Raw genomic sequence first — 19,397 nt, forward strand, 5'->3', positions numbered from 1 at the left:
TGTCGTTTTGGCTAATTTGAAATGTTAAGTGAACAATAATGGAGTACAGTATTTCCTTGAATTGACGCAGGACATATAGTATGCGCCTGCCTAGATTTATTGCCGGGTCAAACTCCGTTCCCAAAATGAGCGCATGCTTAGTATTACCGCCTGGTCAAACTCGTCACGTCACGAGTGACACTTCCCCTGTCATCATTTTCAAAATGGAGGAAGCTGATTTCAATACCCGTAATTTGAAATCGCATAAAGGGAAGAATATTAAGAGCTATTCAGTAGGATTTAAGGTCCAAGCTTACATCACACTCAAATTTTTACTGAATACCTTTGGTAAGCGCAGGCGTGAGAAAAGGTTTTAAATTAATTAGTGCCCCGGTGGAAATTCAAGGAAATATTTCTTTTTCGGCCTCAGCCTTCCCGGTAAGGTTTATTCAGGTGTACTGGAGAGGAGGCTACGCCGGATAGTCGAACCTCGGATTCAGGAGGTTTTCGTTCTGGTCGTGGAACTGTGGACCAGCTCTATACTCTCGGCAGGGTTCTTGAGGGTGCATGGGAGTTTGCCCAACCAGTCTACATGTGCTTTGTGGACTTGGAGAAGGCATTCGACCGTGTCCCTCGGGAAGTCCTATGGGGAGTGCTCAGAGACTATGGGGTATCGGACTGTCTTATTGTGGCGGTCCGCTTCCTGTATGATCAGTGTCAGATCTTGGTCTGCATTGCCGGCAGTAAGTCGGACACGTTTCCAGTGAGGGTTGGACTCCGCCAAGGCTGTCCTTTGTCACCGATTCTGTTCATAACTTTTATGGACAGAATTTCTAGGCGCAGTCAAGGCGTTGAGGGGTTCCGGTTTGGTAACCGCAGGATTAGGTCTCTGCTTTTTGCAGATGTGGTCCTGATGGCTTCATCTGGCCAGGATCTTCAGCTCTCACTGGAACGGTTCGCAGCCGACTGTGAAGCGACCGGAATGAGAATCAGAATCTCCAAGTCTGAGTCCATGGCTCCCGCCCGGAAAAGGGTGGAGTGCCATCTCCGGGTTGGGGAGGAGACCCTGCCCCAAGTGGAGGAGTTCAAGTACCTCGGAGTCTTGTTCACGAGTGAGGGAAGAGTGGATCGTGAGATCGACAGGCAGATCGGTGCGGCGTCTTCAGTAATGCGGACGTTGTACCGATCCGTTGTGGTGAAGAAGGAACTGAGCCGGAAGGAAAAGCACTCAATTTACCGGTCGATCTACATTCCCATCCTCACTTATGATCATGAGCTTTGGGTCATGACCGAAAGGATAAGATCACGGGTACAAGCGGCCAAAATGAGTTTCCTCCGCCGAGTGGCGGGTCTCTCCCTTAGAGATAGGGTGAGAAACTCTGTCATCCGGTAGGAAGTCAACGTAAAGCTGCTGCTCCTCCACATGGAGAGGATCCAGATGAGGTGGTTTGGGCATCTGCTCAGGATGCCACCCGAACGCCTCCCTAGGGAGGTGTTTAGGGCACGTCCAACTGGTACGGGGAAGACCCAGGACACGTTGGGAAGACTATGTCTCCTGGCTGGCCTGGGAACGCCTTGGGATTCCTCGGGAAGAGCCATCATACTTGGTATCATCATACATGGCATCATCATACTTGGTATCATCATACATCATACTTGGCATCCTCATAAATGGTATCATCAAACACAGCATCATTATACATGGTATCCTCATACATGGTATCCTCATACACGGTATCCTCATACACAGGATCCTCATACACTGTATCATACACGTATCATTATACACATATCATCATACTTGGTATCATCATACATGGCATCGTCATACTTGGTATCATCATACATCATACTTGGCATCCTCATAAATGGTATCATCAAACACAGCATCCTCATACACGGCATCCTCATACACGTATCATCATACTTGGTATCATCATACATCATACTTGGCATCCTCATCAATGGTATCATCAAACACAGCAACATCATACACGGCATCCTCATACATGTATCATACTTGGTATCATCATACATCATACTTGGCATCCTCATCGGCCCGCCCCCGGCGTCGTTCATTGAAGAAGGAGAAGGCCGCTCTGTCGCACCTTTTCTCCGCACAAAGACAGCCATGTCCAAACTAGTGAAGCTTTTTGTCGGCGGCCTCAACGTGCAGACGACCGATGAGGGCCTTCGGTGCTATTTCGAGCAGTTCGGAATCCTCAGCGACTGCGTGGTGGTGATGAACCAGCAGCTGGGACGGTCCCGCTGCTTCGGCTTCATAACCTACTCGACGCCGGAGGAGGCCGACGCAGCAATGGCGTCCAAGCCACATGTCGTCGACGGACACAACGTGGAGCTGAAAAGAGCCGTCGCCCGGGAGGAGGCCAACAACCCGGAGATCTCCGCCAACGTCAAGAAGATCTTCGTCGGCGGCGTGAGAGACCACATCGAGTCCGACAACCTGGCCGACTACTTCATGCAGTACGGCAGGGTGGAGAAGGCCGAGATCATCGTCGACAAGCTGACCGGCAGGAAGCGTGGCTTCGCCTTTGTCTTCTTTGAGGACACCGACGCGGCCACCAAGGCGGCGCTCACCAAGTTCCACACCATCAACGGCAACAAAGTGGAGGTGAAGAAGGCCATGAGCAAGCACGAGATGTCCAACACCGGCCGCGGCGGTGGTGGTGGCGGCGGCGGCTTCGGCGGTGGAAGAGGTCGCGGCAGAGGGATGCCGAGCTTCGGCGGCGGCAGAGGCGGCTACGGCGGAGGAGGAGGCTATGGCGGCGGCGGCGGCAGCTACGGAGGTGGCTACGGGGGCGGTTATGGCGGCAGTGGTGGTGGTGGTGGCTACAACGGCAGTGGAGGCGGCGCTGGCTACGGTGCTGGCGGCGGCGGCTACGGCGGTGGCGGCGGCTATGAAGAGTACGACAACAGCATGGGCGGCGGGTACAGCAACGGTGACTTTGGGGGAGGCTACGGACAGCAGCACTCCACTTACGGCGCGATGAAGGGGGGCAACTACTCCTCCCTCAGGAGCGCGGCCCCGTACAGCAGAGGCGGCTACGGCAGGGGTGGCGGCGGCGGCGGAGGGGGAGGAGGAGGCTACTCTCAGGGCTATTAGATTTCCCTCCACTTTTCATACAGCCGCCATTGGGGGAGATCCTGCTTCTAGTGAACTTGAATACACACCAACACGGGGGGGAATGAATGAGTCCCCGCCTGGACCCCCATCTCTCTTATTCCTCTTTATGGACGTTACTAAGAATTGTGAATTATTGCAATGTAACTACGTTTGTCACTGCTTTGTGAAGTCGTTTTTATGTCTCAGGCTTTTTAAGGGAAGTGACTTGAGTTTCCTAGTCTTCGACATCATTTTTTAACGTGACAAATCTATTTCTGTAGACATGTCGCCGGTTGAGTTAAATCAAAACACACGTTTTTTTTTTCCACTTTGCTTTGTCATTTCATGTTTGTTTTAGATTAAAACTGTTTTTTGAAATCAACGTCCAGCACATCCTTAATGTTTTGATTTTTTTTTAATGTTCGAAAATCGACTTCATTTTCCAGCATGAATGCAGACTGCTGGCCGCCAGGGGGCAGCAGCGGCGCCCATTGTCTACGCGTGAGGGCGATACTGCAAATGTTGGTATCAACCTAAATCGATAATAAATTATCCGGGGTGGAAAAAAACATGAAGCGTTTGGGAAGACATAAAACATGCACAATTAAAGCCAGGATCTTTTTCGCCAAACATCCAAATAAACTATAATTAAAATGCATCAAAATCTGAACTGCAATGCTGGTATCGATTCGAATTCGATACTGCTTGTTATCAATGCAGCAGACATGTGCTCCTCGTCGGCCATTTTATTTGGGACGGGGTGAAGGGTAGAGACAAAAGCCTCCCAATCCAATCCACTTAATTTATATAGCACATCTAAACAAGAATGTTTCCAAAGTGATGCACAGCCATGTTAAAACATTATGCTCCCCTAGTGACTGAATAAAAACCAAAAATAAATAAATATAAAAACAGTATATAATAATCCCCCCGTGATATTTGTGTTTGTTTGAAATAAAAACAATGTTTGCATCTTATTTAAATTTATATCATTAAATGTTCTTTAAATTTTGGGGGTAAGCCCATTTTTTAAAAATGACTATTTTCGTTGTCTTCACTCACCCCGTTTAAATCACCGCTCTGATCGTATGTACATACACACGGTAGGAGCACTCACTCTGACATATTTTCAAATCCAGCCTTCCGCGGTCTGCAAAACTATTCAGAACCTTTTAGTTGCCAAATTGAACCCGTGAAAACTTTCCTCCCTGCATTGAAACATCAAATTTCCAATACAAACTGACCATCAGCTTATATTTTATATTATCAAACCAGGTGTAGACACAGGTGCTATAATTGTAAGGATTTGCACAACAGTCAGGCAATATTAATTAAAATTAAAGCTGCAAGCAGCGATGGACGGGACCGACTTTGGCTGCTTCCCCCGCGACCCAAGCCCGGATAAGCGTTAAGGAAAAATTAGTTTAGAAGGGGTTTTGGCCAACTTCTTGTTGATTTTTGCTGAAGGATGTCAATCATTAAAATGTAGGTCTAAATGAGACCTACATAGAGGTTTTTGTTTCATGTCTCTCGACATTCCTACCGGAAGTTACAAGCAGTTTTGTCTGTCTTATTCCTAGGGGGCGCTAGAGCGCAATTTTGTGTTTTATTTTTTTGTTTTTTTATTAGATTGCAATTTTCGCCAGTCTTGATGTGTGTGTCCAGTTTGGTGAGTTCTGAAGCATTTTAAGGGGGTCAAATTACAGTTCAAAGAGGCAAAATTACATTTTTTTTTAGGAACATTTTTGTTTTGAAGGGGTTTTTGCAACTTTCTGTTGATTTTGCTGAAATAAGAGTGTATGAAATGTAGGTCTAAGTCAGACCTACATAGAGATTTTTGTTTCATGTCTGTACACATTCGGAACGGAAGTTACAAGTTTTGTCTGTTTTTTCCTAGGGGGCGCAATTTTAATTTTTGGGGTTCGGTGTTTTTATAAGATGGGAAGGTTTGCCATACCGATGTGTGTAAAATTTAGTGAGTTTTGAAGCATGTTAAGGGGGTCAAATTACAGCGTGAAGAATAATAATAAAGAAAGAATAAAACCTTACAGATACAATAGGGTCCTCTGTCCCAATGGGACTTCGGTCCCTAATAAAGACAGAAAGAATAAAACCTTAGAAATACAACCGGGTCTTTTGTCCCAAAGGGACATTCAGTCCCTAGAAATGGTGCCTTTTAACTTCCCAATAGACGATCTTCGTGTCCGTGGGCGCTCTCGCCCCCCGTGTTGCTGCGGAGTCTCAGCGAGGATGGACGACGCGTCGCTGGGGTAAATTACCGAACAGCGGACGTAATTCCGACACTCTGCAATTAACGATACTAGTACGCTTTTATTCTTTCCCCGTCACGTCTTTATATTCCGTCCTCTTAACGACTTTTAAACGCGCGTCCATCTTAGCTAGGTGGCGGCGGCAAGTTAGCTAGCCTCGATGACAGTCACGTTGTCAAGTTAACTTTTCACGCTTGGCCACATTTTTATCACCTAATGTTCATTTTTAGGCGGACGACGGGTTCATTTAAACGGCCGTCCAGTGGGTCTGAGCAACCTCATGATAGTTGGCAGCCGGAAGCTAGCTTGTTAGCGTAAAGTTGTCTTCTTGTGCTAGTCAACAATCTCACGTGATTAATGACAATTGTCCAATTAACAAGACATTTACGTCGACATTATTGTGATTAAATCAGCGAATGACTTCCCCCCCACGCCTATCAACTGTCAAAACTTGACAAAAGTCCACAAAGTGTTATACCAAGTCATGTATCCATCCATTTCTACCGCTTGTCCATGTTTGAGTTCAATGTTGATACTTGACATTGTATTGTAGACCAGTGTTGTTCAACCTTTTATTCAAACAAGGCGCATTTTTTTCATTGAAAAAATATAGACGCACATAACTAGTAGAAATCATTGAAAAATTAAAGGCCGACTGAAATGAGATGTTCTTATTCAAACGGGGATAGCAGGTCCATTCTATGTGTCATACGTGACCATTTCGCGATATTGCCATATTTCTGCTGAAAGGATTTAGTAAAGCACATCGACGATAAAGTTAGCTACTATTGGTCGCTAATAAAAAGCCTTGCCGGTACCGGAAGTAGCAGACGATGTGCGTGTGACGTCACGGGTTGTAGGGCTCCTCATTGTTTATAATCATAGCCAAGAGCATTAAGGGCTATTCGGACCGAGAAAGCGACGATTTCCCCATTAATTTGAGTGAGGATGAAAGATTCGTGGATGAGGAAAATAAGAGTGAAGCACTAGAAAGAAAAAGTAAAGGCGATGGCTCCAGGCGGCGGCAGAGGGAGCGATTCAGATGTTATTAGACACATTTACCAGTATAATTCTGGAAAATCCTTTATTTGCTTATTGTGTTAATAGTGCTTTAGTGAGATTATTAAGTCATACCGGAAAGTCGGAGGGCTGCGGTGAACGCCAGTGTTTCTGAGAGAAGCCATGGAGGAGCCAAGGTCACAGCTGCCTATTTGACAGCTGCAGGAGGAGGTCCCATAATCCGCTCAAGTCTCCGGTAAGAGCCGACATAATATCACAATTGGTTGACATGTGGTAGAAAAACATGTTCGCTTGACCGCTCTGTGTTAAAGCGTCACAACATATAAAGAAACACCGGCAGTGTTTTGGTTGCTACAGCCGGCTGCAATCCACCGCTTTCCACCAACAGCATTCTTCTTAATAGTCTCCATTATTAATTGAACAAATTGCAAAAGATTCAGCAACACAGATGTCCAAAATATTGTGTAATTATGCGATTAAAAGAGACAACTTTTAGCCGTGTGTGGTGCTGGGCTGAAATGTCCGCTCAAACCAATAACGTCACAAGCACGCGTCATCATAAGCGTCATCAATCCGCAACGTTTTCAACAGGATACTTCGCAGGAAATTGACAAATTTGCAATTTAGTAAATTAAACCGGCCGTATTGGCATGTGTTGCAATGTTAATATTTGATATATAAACTATCAGACTGCGTGGACGGTAGTAGTGGCTTTCAGTAGGCCTTTAATGACAATTGTCCAATTAACAAGACATTTACATCGACATTATTAGGGACCGAATGTCCCTTTGGGACAGAGGACCCTATTGTATTTCTAGGGTTTTATTCTTTCTTTATTATTTTTATTATTCCGACTCTTCGAGCTGCTTCAAAACTCACCAAACTCGAGACGCACATCAGGACTGGCGAAAATTGCGATGTAATAAAAAAAACTAACCTCAAAACCCAAAATTGCGCTCTAGCGCCCCCTAGGAATAAAACACAGACAAAACTGATCCTAGGAAGAAAACACAGACAAAACTGCTTGTAACCTCCGGTAGGAATGTCGGAGGGACATGAAACAAAAAACTCTACGTAGGTCTCACTTAGACCTACATTTTAATAATTGACATCCTTCAGCAAAAATCTACAGGAAGTTGGCAATTACCCCTTCAAAACAAAAGTTTTGGGAAAAACCCGTCACCTTTTTTCAAACATTATGTCCCCTGAGCGCGTTTGTCATGTCGGCTTCAAACTCGCACAGGAGAGAGATTGAACCCTTTTGGTTAAAGTTTATTAAAAGTGTTTTAATAACTGCTCCGGTTTTGATTTTACGCGCCTTCAAAGAATTGCTGCGCTGCTGCCATCTCAAGATGGCCGCTTAAAAGCAGGAAGCACCAGCGTGACCACACAATGCAGAGAAGGTAGGTACTGTGCGGGTCAAGATATGTTGGCTGGGTGAAACAAGGAGGCACCAGTTTGACTCCAAGATACAGAGAAGGTAGGTAATGTGCTAGTAAAGAAATGTCTGGGTGATGGCAGGAAGCACCAGCGTGTATGGGTGACAGAAAGAAGCACCCGTGTGACCCCAAGATGCAGGGAAGGCAGGTAACGTTAAGGTAAAGATATGTTGAATGGGTAAATGCAGGAAACACCAGCAAAAGTCGGTCCCGTCCATCGCTGCTTGCAGCTTTAATTGTAATTAAATCAGCAAATGACTTTCCCCCATGCCTATAAACTGTCAAAACTTGACAAAAGTCCACAAAGTGTTATAGTAAGTCAGGCGTGTCCAAAGTGTGGCCCCCAGCTAATTTGTTAATGGCCCCCGGCCCATTCTAAAAAATACTACGATAATACTTTAATAAAAATGTAAATCATAAAGAGTAAACAGTGACATGTAACAAGAAAAAGTTGCAATGTTGACACTAATAACACAAAGCTGCCATGCGGACTGTTATTGACCTGCTGAAGGCTCCAATTACTTCACTGGAACAATTTCACATTCAAATATTTGGGGGGGATAATATTGCATATTTTGTGCTAAACAAAGTTTTCTTTCACAAATACGGCGTCAAACAAACAAAAAAGCATGAAAAAAATTATAAAATCTTATAATCAAGAGATCTACAGCTTAAAGGCTGGCTGAAATGAGATTTTCTTATTTAAACGGGGATAGCAGGTCCATTCTATGTGTCATACTTGATCATTTTGCGATATTGCCATATTTTTTGCTGAAAGGATTTAGTAGAGAACATCGACGATAAAATTTGCAACTTTTGGTCTCTAATAAAAAAGCTTTGCCTGTACCGGAAGTAGCAGACGATGTGCGCTTGACTTCACGGGTTGTAGGGCTCCTCACATCTGAACATTGTTTATAATCATAGCCACGAGCATTAAGAGCTATTCGGACCGAGAAAGCAACGATTTAGCCATTAATTTGAGCGAGGATGAAAGATTTGTGGATGAGGTAAGTGAGAGTGAAGGACTAGAGAAAAAAAAAAGACAGTGCATTGGGAGTGATTCAGATGTTATTAGACACATTTACTAGGATCATTCTGGAAAATCCCTTATCTGCTTATTTTGTTACTAGTGTTTTAATGAGATTATACTGTCGTACCTGTAAATCGGAGGGGTATGGTGACCGCCAGTGTCTCTGAGGGAAGCTGCCTCTTTGACAGATGCACAATGAACGACGCAAGCTCCACTCATGTCTACGGTAAGAGCCGACTTATTACCACAATTTTCTCACCGAAACCTGCCGGTTGACATGTGGTCGGGATCCATGTTCTCTTGACCGCTCTGTTCCATAGTAAAGCTTCACCTTCGGGAATTTTAAACAAGGAAACACCGGCTGTGTTTGTGTTGCTAAAGGCTAAAAGTTTCCCACCTCCATCTTTCTACTTTGACTTCTCAATTATTAATTGAACAAATTGCAAAAGACTCAGCAACACAGATGTCCAGAATACTGTGTAATTATGCGATTAAAGCAGACTACTTATAGCTTGGATCGGGCTGGAAAAAAATGTCCGCTACAACCCGAGACGTCAAACGCATGCGTCATCATACCGATGTTTTCAACAGGACACTTTGCAGGAAATTTAAAATTGCAATTTAGTAAAGTAAAAAGGCCGTATTGGCATGTGTTGCAATGTTAATATTTCATCATTGATATATAAACTATCAGACTGCGTGGTCGCTAGTAGTGGCTTTCAGTAGGCCTTTAATGACAATTGTCCAATTAACAAGACATTTACATCGACATTTTTTGTGATTAAATCAGCGAATGACTTTCCCCCACGCCTATCAACTGTCAAAACTTGACAAAAGTCCACAAAGTGTATCGATCCATCCATTTCTACCGCTTGTCCATGTTTGAGTTTAATGTTGATACTTGACATTGTATTGTAGACCAGTGTTGTTCAATATTTTATTTAAAAGAAGGCCCATTTTTTTCATTGAAAAAATACAGAAGCACATAAATATTAGAAATCATTGAAAATTTTAACTCAGCAGCCGATATTGACGATCAAAAAGTTGTTCTTGCAATTGTTGGATTTGAATTTAAACCATAACCAAGCATGCATCAATATATCTCTTGTCTCAAAGTAGGTTTAATCATTTATTTTGTGTTTTTTGCTGTTTTAGTTCTTATCTTGCGCTCCTATTATGGTGGCTTTTCTTCTTTTGTTGGTATTTTCCTGTAGAAGTTTCATGTCTTTTTGGAATATATATATATATACTGTATATATATATATATATATATATATATATATATATATATATATATAGTCTGCCTATACAACAGACTGGCCAGTTTTTGAAAACTCAGACTTGGAGCAGTACACAGAAGCGGTCCTGGGGTACATAGACACTGTCACAGTGGACTAGCGCATCCAGGTCTACCCCAACAGATAGCCCTGGATGACAAAAACAGTCCAGGGCTTACTCGAAGAGAGAGACAGTGCCTTCAAAGCGCAGGACCAGACACTCTACAGTGCTGCCAGAGCCAATCTGAAGAGAGGCAAAAGCCGAGCACAGGAGGAAAATGGAAGACCACCTGCAGAGCAACAACACCAAGGAGGTATGGAAAGGAATAAAGCACATTACCAACTTCAGACCCAGTAACCCTTCGGCTGACGGCAACGCCTCTCAAGCGGGGTAGTTAAACAGCTTCTTCGCCCGATTCGAGAGAAAAACACCTGCAGCCGTCACAACACCCCCACCTAACACCCACAGCAGCTGCACCCTTATTCTGGAGGAGCATGTGGTGAGACGCAAGCTGAGGGCAGTGAACCCGAGGAAGGCTACAGGCCCAGATGGGGTCCCGGGACAGGTACTGAGGGACTGTGCAGACCAGCTGGCTGGAGTATTTACTAAGATCTTCACCCAGTCCCTCTCTCAGGCCGTCATCCGATCATGCCTGAGGACCTCCACAATATTCCCGGTGCCGAAGAAGAACTCTGTCAGCTGCCTGAATGACTACCGTCCAGTTGCACTTACACCTATAGCTATGAAGTGCTTCGAGAAGCTGGTACGGACCCATATCACCTCAGTCCTTCCTCCCTAGCTCGACCCACACCAGTTTGCCTACAGAGCCAACAGGTCCACAGAGGACGCCATTGCCACAGCCCTACACTCCTCCCTGGATCACCTGGAGACGGGGAGGAGGTAAGTGCTACTGCTTTTTCTTGATTATAGTTCGGCATTTAACACCATTATACCTGATAGACTGGTGTCCAAACTTTCAGACCTGGGTCTATCGAACTCCATCTGCATGTGGGTTAAGGACTTCTTATCCAACCGCCCCCAGAGGGTGCAGTTGGGTCGCCACATGTCATCGAGCCTGTACCCTGTAGCCACAAGGCTGCGTGCTGAGCCCCCTTCTCTACTCCCTCTACACATACGACTGCACACCTGCCCACTCCAGCAACTCCATCATCAAATTTGCGGTATGACACCACCGTAGTGAGGCTCATCTCGGAGGGGGACGAGGCTGCATATTGGGACGAGGTGGAGAAGCTGTCGGATTGGTGCAGAGTCAACAACCTCCAAGACCAAGGAGCTGGTCATAGACTTCAGGAGGAATAAAACGGACTTCCTGCCCCTGATCATCAGCGGTGACTGCGTGAAGAGGGTCTCTGATTTCCACTTCCCGGGAGTCCACCTGGCCGCCGACCTATCCTGGAGCACCAACACCACAGCTACCATCAAGAAGGCACACCAGAGACTGCACTTCCTGAGAATACTCAGGAACAACCACCTCTCTCAGGAACTGCTGGTGTCCTTCTAGCGGTGCTCCATTGAGAGCATCCTGACCTACTGCATCTGCGTGTGGTTCAGCAGCTGCACGGCCGCAGATAGAACGGCGCTCCAGAGGGTCATAAAGACCGCCCAGAAGATCATCGGATGCCCCCTCCCCTCCCTGGCTGACCTGTACAGCTCCCGCTGTCTCAGGAAAGCACAGAGCATCCTTAAAGACCCATTCCACCCCAGGCACTGCCACCTAGAACTGCTACCCCCGGGCAGACGCTATAGGGTGCTAGAAGCTGGCACAAATACACAAAAAAAAACGCTTTTACCCAAGAGCCATAGTAGCATTAAACAGGCACTGAGTGAGCACAATATGTCCATCAGGTCCTCATGTGTCATCTCTTTTAATTTTTTTTATTTTTTCGGAATATAATGTGCAATACTGTTATATGTATGTGTGTATATATATTCATATGTATGCATATATGCATGTGTGTGGACATATATACATATATATAGATAGATACATCTCTTATTTCTATCTTTTTTTACTATTTATATTACCACATTGTATATGCACCTTAGGGGATCTGCTCCAATTTCGTTGTTCTTTGCACCTGTTCACTGCAATAATGACGATATATATATACTGCACAATCTCCTGACGATTGAGGGAACCCCTGATGAAACAGTTCTGTAGAGATGAAGTAGCCTTGTGATTTTTCCCACACATACATATTGCGCTCTACCACGGTATCGAGCACTATTCTCTGGATAATCCAATTAAGACATACAATATATATACATATATATACGTGTGTATATATATATATATATATTTACACACACACACTTTTGTTTTAAATGCATTTTTTTGATATTAGGAATCAATTTAGAATCGGTATGAATAAGAATCGTAATTCGGATGTGAATCTATGTTTTATAGCACACCCACTAGATTGTGTGCCTAAAAAGTGACCAGTGAATCAGAGATTTTAAATGACGTAACTTAAAGCTTGTCCTCTGTCACCAATGATTCAGAGCCGTCGTGTCATGTGTCGCCAGCGAGCATGTGCCCTCGCGTCTCAAGTGCAACGCCGAGCCGGATGAGGACGAGGCGGGAAATGGCGGGATGTTCACCTTCAACCACACTCACATGAGGAAAGCCTTCCAGCTCATGAACGACCTGAGAGGGTGTGTTGCTCTTTGGATGCCCGGTTGACGTCCTCCTCCGGCCACCCATGTTCATCTTGTCTGTTTTCCAGTAAGAACATGCTGTGTGACGTCCAGCTGGTGGCGGGAAGCGTCACCGTGGCGGCGCACAGGGTGGTCCTGGCCGCCTCCAGCCCATACTTCTGTGCCATGTTCACAGGTGCACGACCTCTGTGTTTAATTCCAAGTGCTTTATTTGATGCTGACCTGTGTGTGTGTTTGTGTGAATCTGTGTATGTGCAGGTGACATGAGCGAGAGCAAGGCCCAGCGGGTGGAGATCGGCGAGGTGGATGGTCCGACGCTCAGTAAGCTGGTGGACTACATCTATACAGCCGAAATAGAAGTCACTGAGGACAACGTCCAGGTGAGCGTGACTGGATGTGGGAATTATCACAATAGGAGCGTGATAGTCAAAAGAAACCAAAAAACATTGCGCAATTAAGGGCTGGTTGATGTATCGAGTTTGTAAGATGTATCAATATATTTTTAAGCAAGATATGAATTAAGAAAATATCGTAAAATAAATATAAATTATGTCACCTTAAAATGACCAAAGGCCGCTTATTTGTTGTGTTCCTTGTTCTCCCCCGCTTCAAACTCCCTCTCAAAACTCCATGTGCTACTAAACCCCTCCCCTTCCACGTATAAGAACATCCATGTAAGGCTGGGCGATATATCGAATATACTCGATACATCGTGGGTTTGTGTCTGTGCCATATAGAAAATGACTATATCGGGATATTCGAGTATATGTTCTCATGCAGTTGCTTTTAACTGCAGACATTACAACAGGCTTTTCTCATTATTTCTTGTCTCTCCTTCTCACAGAGACATAAAACAAGCTTCTTACATACGTCACTTACTGCCGCGCGTGCAACGTCATACACCCTCGCGGAGCAGACAGGTAGCGGCATGGGTAACTTTAGCTGTGATGCTATCGGGAAAAATTTAGTGTGAATGTGGAAACAAATGAAGGAGTAATTAATTCCCAAGAAAAACAGCATCGTCTGGCGGTGGTTTGGCTTTAAGCAGCGGGAAGATGTTGAACAAGTATGCGGCAAAAGCGTTGCTGCAAAAAGGTGGCACCACTGCTAATTTGTAGCATTGTTTGAAAAGTCTGCATGAAAATTTTAAAGTAGCATATATTAATGCAGTATGAACAATAATGTTTGAATGTAGACACATAGAATCATCATACTGCTGTGATTAAATGCATCAAGTGTTCATTCAAGGCCAAGACAAAATATGGAGATATATATGGTGTATCGTGACATGGCCTGAAAATATCGAGATATTAATAAAAGGCCATATCGCCCAGCCATGCATTCATGATTGGTTAAGATGAGGGCAACACATTAGGGACAGGCCAATCAGACGCAAGATAGGGCGGGTCATGGAACCAGGAAGGGATATCACAACAGACATCCCAAATGACGACGAGAGTCGGAGAAGAGAAGAGGGAATATTCAAGCGGGCAATTCATATATTAAAAAAACTACTGGAAGATGGCAGACATATTCTCTTCCTGAGATTTATCTTTTAGCGATGCAGACAACGTCCAGGAAACCCAAAATGTGTCTACTTGGCCACATTTGGACAAATGTATGTGTCTGGATAAAACATTAATTTGAGTTTTTTACCATGTAAGCTCATTGATTGATTGATTGGTTGATTGAGACTTTCATTAGTAGATTACACAGCACAGTACATATTCCGTACAATTGACCACGAAATGGTAACACCTGAATACGTTTTTCAACTTGTTTAAGTCGGGGTCCATGTAAATCAATTCTTGGTACAAATATATACTATCAGCATAATACAGTCATCACAGAGATTGGAGGGGATTGGGGTGGGGGTTAGGTTTGGTTGATATCAGCACTTCAGTCATCAACAATTATATCATCTGAGAAATGGACATTGAAACAGTGTAGGTCTGACTTCGTAGGATATGTACAGCGAGTGGTGAACATAGTGAGCTCAGAATGCATAATAACAAGTATATACATTTGATTATTTACAATCCTGGGAGGTAGGATGTGGTGGGGGGAGGATGTTAGGCTAAGGTTGTAGTTGCCTGGAGGTGATCTTTTAGTGCGGTTTTGAAGGAGGACAGAGATGCACTTTATTTTACAACTGTTGGGAGTGCATTCCATTCCCAAATCAAAACTCTTCTCCAGTTGCCAAGCCGGTATATATTTCGCACGAGAAATGTTGCCAAAAATGTATGCTGAAGTGAGGAAGATCATAGTCACATAATTAAATAAAGTCACTTACTTGGCGCTGACCAGAACCGTACGTGTGTGACAGTCCATTACATCGTCGACTGGGAATTAAAAAGCCTGCCAATGTATTTTTTATCTGAGTTTTATACATTCTGTATTATTTGCACACCTATATTATTTATTGTATGTAGAAATTATATTTTTCTATTTTATTTATGTAATGCAATTCTGTTCTACTTAGACATTTTATTTTCTGTGCTGTTAATACCCATCTTGACTAACTGGGTTAATAAAAGTGCCACAGACAGTTTACAGTACAGTTGTCATTCACTTCAATTTCAATGAATCTCGCTCAAAAAAGAATATGTTTATATGTAAGCTTCCACTGGAAAATATATCGAGATATGTATCTAATATCGAGTTTAAGTAAAAATATATCGAGACATACTTTTTCGTCCATATCCATACCATTTTTTTTTTTCCCTTGGCCTCAGTCTGCACCCCCACTCCAGGGCCCAGGCTGACACCAATTTTTTATATTTTATTTTAATCTTCTATTCTTTTCTCCCCCCCGCCCCCTGTTTACCTGTATGTCATCTTTTTTGTAAGGGGCGCTGGAAGCCGGCAGACCCGTCAGCGATCCTGTTCTGTCTCCCTGTAATGTTTGTCTGATCTTGAATGGGATTGTGCTGAAAATTTTAATTTTCCTGAAGGAACTCTCCTGACGGAATAAATAAAGTACTATCTAATCTAATCTAATATCGCCCAGCCCTAGCTCAATCATGACCCGGACAGCAGGACAGGGCGTTATGGTCGAAAACTGTATTACAATATAAGTGTTTTATATTGGTCGATATGATCAATATTTTTTATGACCTTTCGAAATAAGGACAAGTAGAAAAATACATTAAATGTAAACATTTTTATTGAAAATGTAACCTCACTATCTTCACTATCAAGACAGAAAGGAAATGTCAGCACAAGCATGGAAGACGCTCCAACAATCATTCTAAAATCACATTAAAGACTTAGCAATAATTTTTTAAAATTGAGGTGCAAAAATAATAATAACGTGTAACAAAATAGTGCAGAGTGTGAAAATGTAAACACACAGAAACCTGTGAAGAACTATTTTTTACAGGTTTGCTCAAGGGCAAGCGCAGCTAGTGTATTACGGTTTACGAGCGCCGTGGTCTAACTACGGTCCCTTTTTTTAAAAATCAAAAAACTGCCATACTGTCGAGGTGACTTTTCCTGTTCTGTGCACAATTTCTTCGCCCTCTGCAACACTCATGTTCAATTTTATTTTCACTCCATGCACAGAATCAACTGTGAAACAACAAGATGACACAACCAAACGTGATTGTTGATACCGTTTGTGGATTGGCTGTTAACGTGTCATTCCCACTGATTAGTGATCACTTTTTGTGTTGCTAGGTTACTAGAGAGCAAGTGTCTTTGTTTATGCAACCAACCTTGCTACGCAACTTCCGCTTTATTTCGACGAAGAAGGAAAAAAACTCCAACATTTATTGAACACACTTTTTATATATATCGATTACGTGTCTGTCGCGATATATATTGATATCATTTAATCGCCCAGCCCTTCCTGATAAGCGACTTTTTGTTGGATTTTCGTGCAGACGTGACATACTAATGCATTACAACTGGAGATGTCCGATAATATTGGACTGCCGATATTATCTGCCAATAAATGCTTTAATATGTGATTTCGGGAATTATCGGTATCGGTTTCAAAAGTAAAATGTATGACTTTTTAAAACGCAGACGCCGCTGTATGGAGAGGTACGCGGACGTAGGACAACGGAACAAATGCCCAGAACCCCCTGCAGCACTAACTTGGCGTGGGACGGCGTGGCGCAGTGGCAGAGTGGCCGTACGCAACCCGAGCGTCCCTGGTTCAATCCCCACCTAGTACCAACCTCGTCACTTCCGTTGTGTTCTGAGCAAGACACTTCACCCTTGCTCCTGATGGGTGCTGGTTAGCGCCTTGCATGGCAGCTCCCTCCATCAGTGTGTGAATGTGTGTGTGAATGTGGAAGTAGTGTCAAAGCGCTTTGAGTACCTTGAAGGTAGAAAAGCGCTATACAAGTACAACCCATTTATTTATTTAACTCCTCTAGGACGCGACAATATACCCCCCCCCCCCCCCCCCCAAAAAAATATGTTGACCCCGCCCACCTTAATTTCTCAAATTCCAAGCTGCTGTTTTGAGGCATGTTAAAAAAAATAATGCACTTTGTGACTTCAATAATAAATATGGCAGTGCCATGTTGGCATTTTTTTCCATAACTTGAGTTGATATATTTTGGAAAACCTTGTTACATTGTTTACTGCATCCATCAGGGCATCACAACCAAATTAGACATAATAATGTGTTCATTCCACGACTGTATGTATCGGTATCGGTTGATATATGAATCGGTAATTAAGAGTTGGACAATACCGGATATCGCAAAAAAGCCATTATCGGACATCTATAATTACAACAATTACACAATGAATGGTGATATTGAGCAAAAGTGGTAAAAAATATTAGTTTATATGGATTCATTTACTTTAGGTCCAGCATATATTGCATTAAATTACATTACATTGCAATGCATTAAATGAAAAGCACATTTAATACATCTTTAGCTAAGCACAGCATACGTTTAATTACATTTTGAGTACAATAAATTACAAACAACACTCGGATAAGCGGGAAACAGATGGGTGGATGTTAATTATTATATCGTATTTATATTGTTTAAAGATAAGCTAATCATTATTTAGATTTAATTTAATAGGTCGGGGTAGTATTGTTGGCCCTGCGATGAGATGATGACTTGTCCCGCCTACAGCCCGAATGCAGCTGAGATTGGCTCCAGCACCACCCGTGACCCCCAAAAGGGTCATGCGTCAAAAATGGATGGATGGAAGGTTGGTGCATGTATCTCTGCCTTAGTAGATAAATACTTTGGGTCCGGCACCATCTTCGTCTGTGAGCATGAAACCGTTAAGCCTGCTCATTGAAATGTCTTATAAGACAATCTGAATGGTCCAGTTAGGAACGATTCATAGAATCTTTAACACTTTCAAGACATAAAAAAAAATGGTGACCACAAAAAGAAAACAGTTACTATTGAGGAGGATTATCATGTCTTATGTTTTCGTCACCTTGGGAGCATTGATCAAACCTGACAACGAAAAAGACATTTGATTGGAGCATTGTGGAGTGAAAGCAGCGGGACAATGTCACAGCCTCGACACTTCCTGTCATTATTAAGACCAGGAAGTGTGCATGGAGAGAGACAGGAAATCCTCCCACTGTTAGCTGCGGAGTGCCTGATGAGTGTGTTTAGTGCATCGTCGTCATTTTATTTATATTTGCGATGGTATACTTGTATACTAGGAAGAACGTCAGTCTTCATTACTATGTTAATACCATAGTAATAATATTTATAATACATACAGTGTACCGCATGTAACTACACTGTTGCATTGTTCAATTGACTGTTCATCAAGCTTTTTTTTTTACAAAAAAAAAACAAGGCCGAGTGGTTAAAAAGGTGAAAAGGGTGAAAATAGTGAAAAATTAATGGATCATTCAAGAAAATATATTGTATAACAAGACTTGTTCCTGCAGGTTCTGCTGCCGGCCGCCAGTCTGCTCCAGCTGATGGATGTTCGGCAAGTTTGTTGCGACTTCCTTCAAGCGCAGCTTCACCCATCCAACTGTTTGGGCATTCGAGCTTTTGCCGACCTGCACACTTGCATGCAGCTCGTCAGCCAGGCGCACGCTTATGCTGGTATGTGTTTGTGGGTTTTTTTGTTTTTTTTGGGTACACTGAGCATTTGATTGGTTGCTGCAATCCAAAATGTTAATAAAGCTAAAATCAGAATTTTTTAGGAAAATCAAAGCCAGCTTTTAGTCTCACTGCACAATATTACAGTGTTGCTTTTGGCTTTAATTACGTAGTACTACCACACAACAGTATAGTGTTGTGTACATGTAGTATTTTAGTAGTAGTTAATAGTAGTGCGTACATAATATAAAGTATGCATGTATCTTAGTAGTGTGTGTATGATGTTCTCGATCGAATCAAGTCTTTTGAACCGCTCTTTTAAGTGCAGGCATGTGAAATGTCGGCGAAATTGCGAAATCTGAGTTTTTAAACACGCATTTTTTGCGTCAAAATAGCACTTCCGCGTTTTTTAAAATAAATATTTTAGCGTGTAAGGATGGGAGTCAAAGGAAGAGTGTGAAAAGATGGAGCTAATTGTTTTGATGTCATTCAGACGTTTTCTTCTTATCAGCAATCGAGCAGTATCTA

At 43.2% G+C, this 19,397-nt stretch overlaps 2 protein-coding genes across 3 annotated transcripts in view; both read left to right on the forward strand.

Annotated features, from left to right (window-relative positions):
• The first annotated feature begins 2,040 nt into the window (after positions 1-2,040).
• Positions 2,041-3,485, forward strand: LOC133546080 (heterogeneous nuclear ribonucleoprotein A0-like). The gene has a single exon (XM_061891911.1). It carries the CDS (start codon positions 2,111-2,113, stop codon positions 3,101-3,103), a length of 993 nt encoding a protein of 330 aa, XP_061747895.1. The 5' UTR covers positions 2,041-2,110; the 3' UTR covers positions 3,104-3,485.
• A 1,739-nt stretch (positions 3,486-5,224) lies between these two features.
• klhl3 (kelch-like family member 3) overlaps positions 5,225-19,397 on the forward strand; it is a 32,095-nt gene continuing 17,922 nt past the window's right edge. For both annotated transcript variants that reach the window (XM_061891910.1, XM_061891909.1), the window contains exons 1-5: positions 5,225-5,373; positions 12,664-12,816; positions 12,888-12,994; positions 13,078-13,199; positions 18,710-18,872. In XM_061891910.1, the coding sequence (XP_061747894.1) occupies positions 5,270-5,373; positions 12,664-12,816; positions 12,888-12,994; positions 13,078-13,199; positions 18,710-18,872 (649 nt within the window). In that variant the 5' untranslated portion in view covers positions 5,225-5,269. The remainder of the gene's footprint in view (positions 5,374-12,663; positions 12,817-12,887; positions 12,995-13,077; positions 13,200-18,709; positions 18,873-19,397) is intronic.

The sequence above is a fragment of the Nerophis ophidion genome, linkage group LG29 (genome assembly GCF_033978795.1).
Source record: "Nerophis ophidion isolate RoL-2023_Sa linkage group LG29, RoL_Noph_v1.0, whole genome shotgun sequence".
NCBI classification, from domain to species: Eukaryota; Metazoa; Chordata; class Actinopteri; order Syngnathiformes; family Syngnathidae; genus Nerophis; species Nerophis ophidion.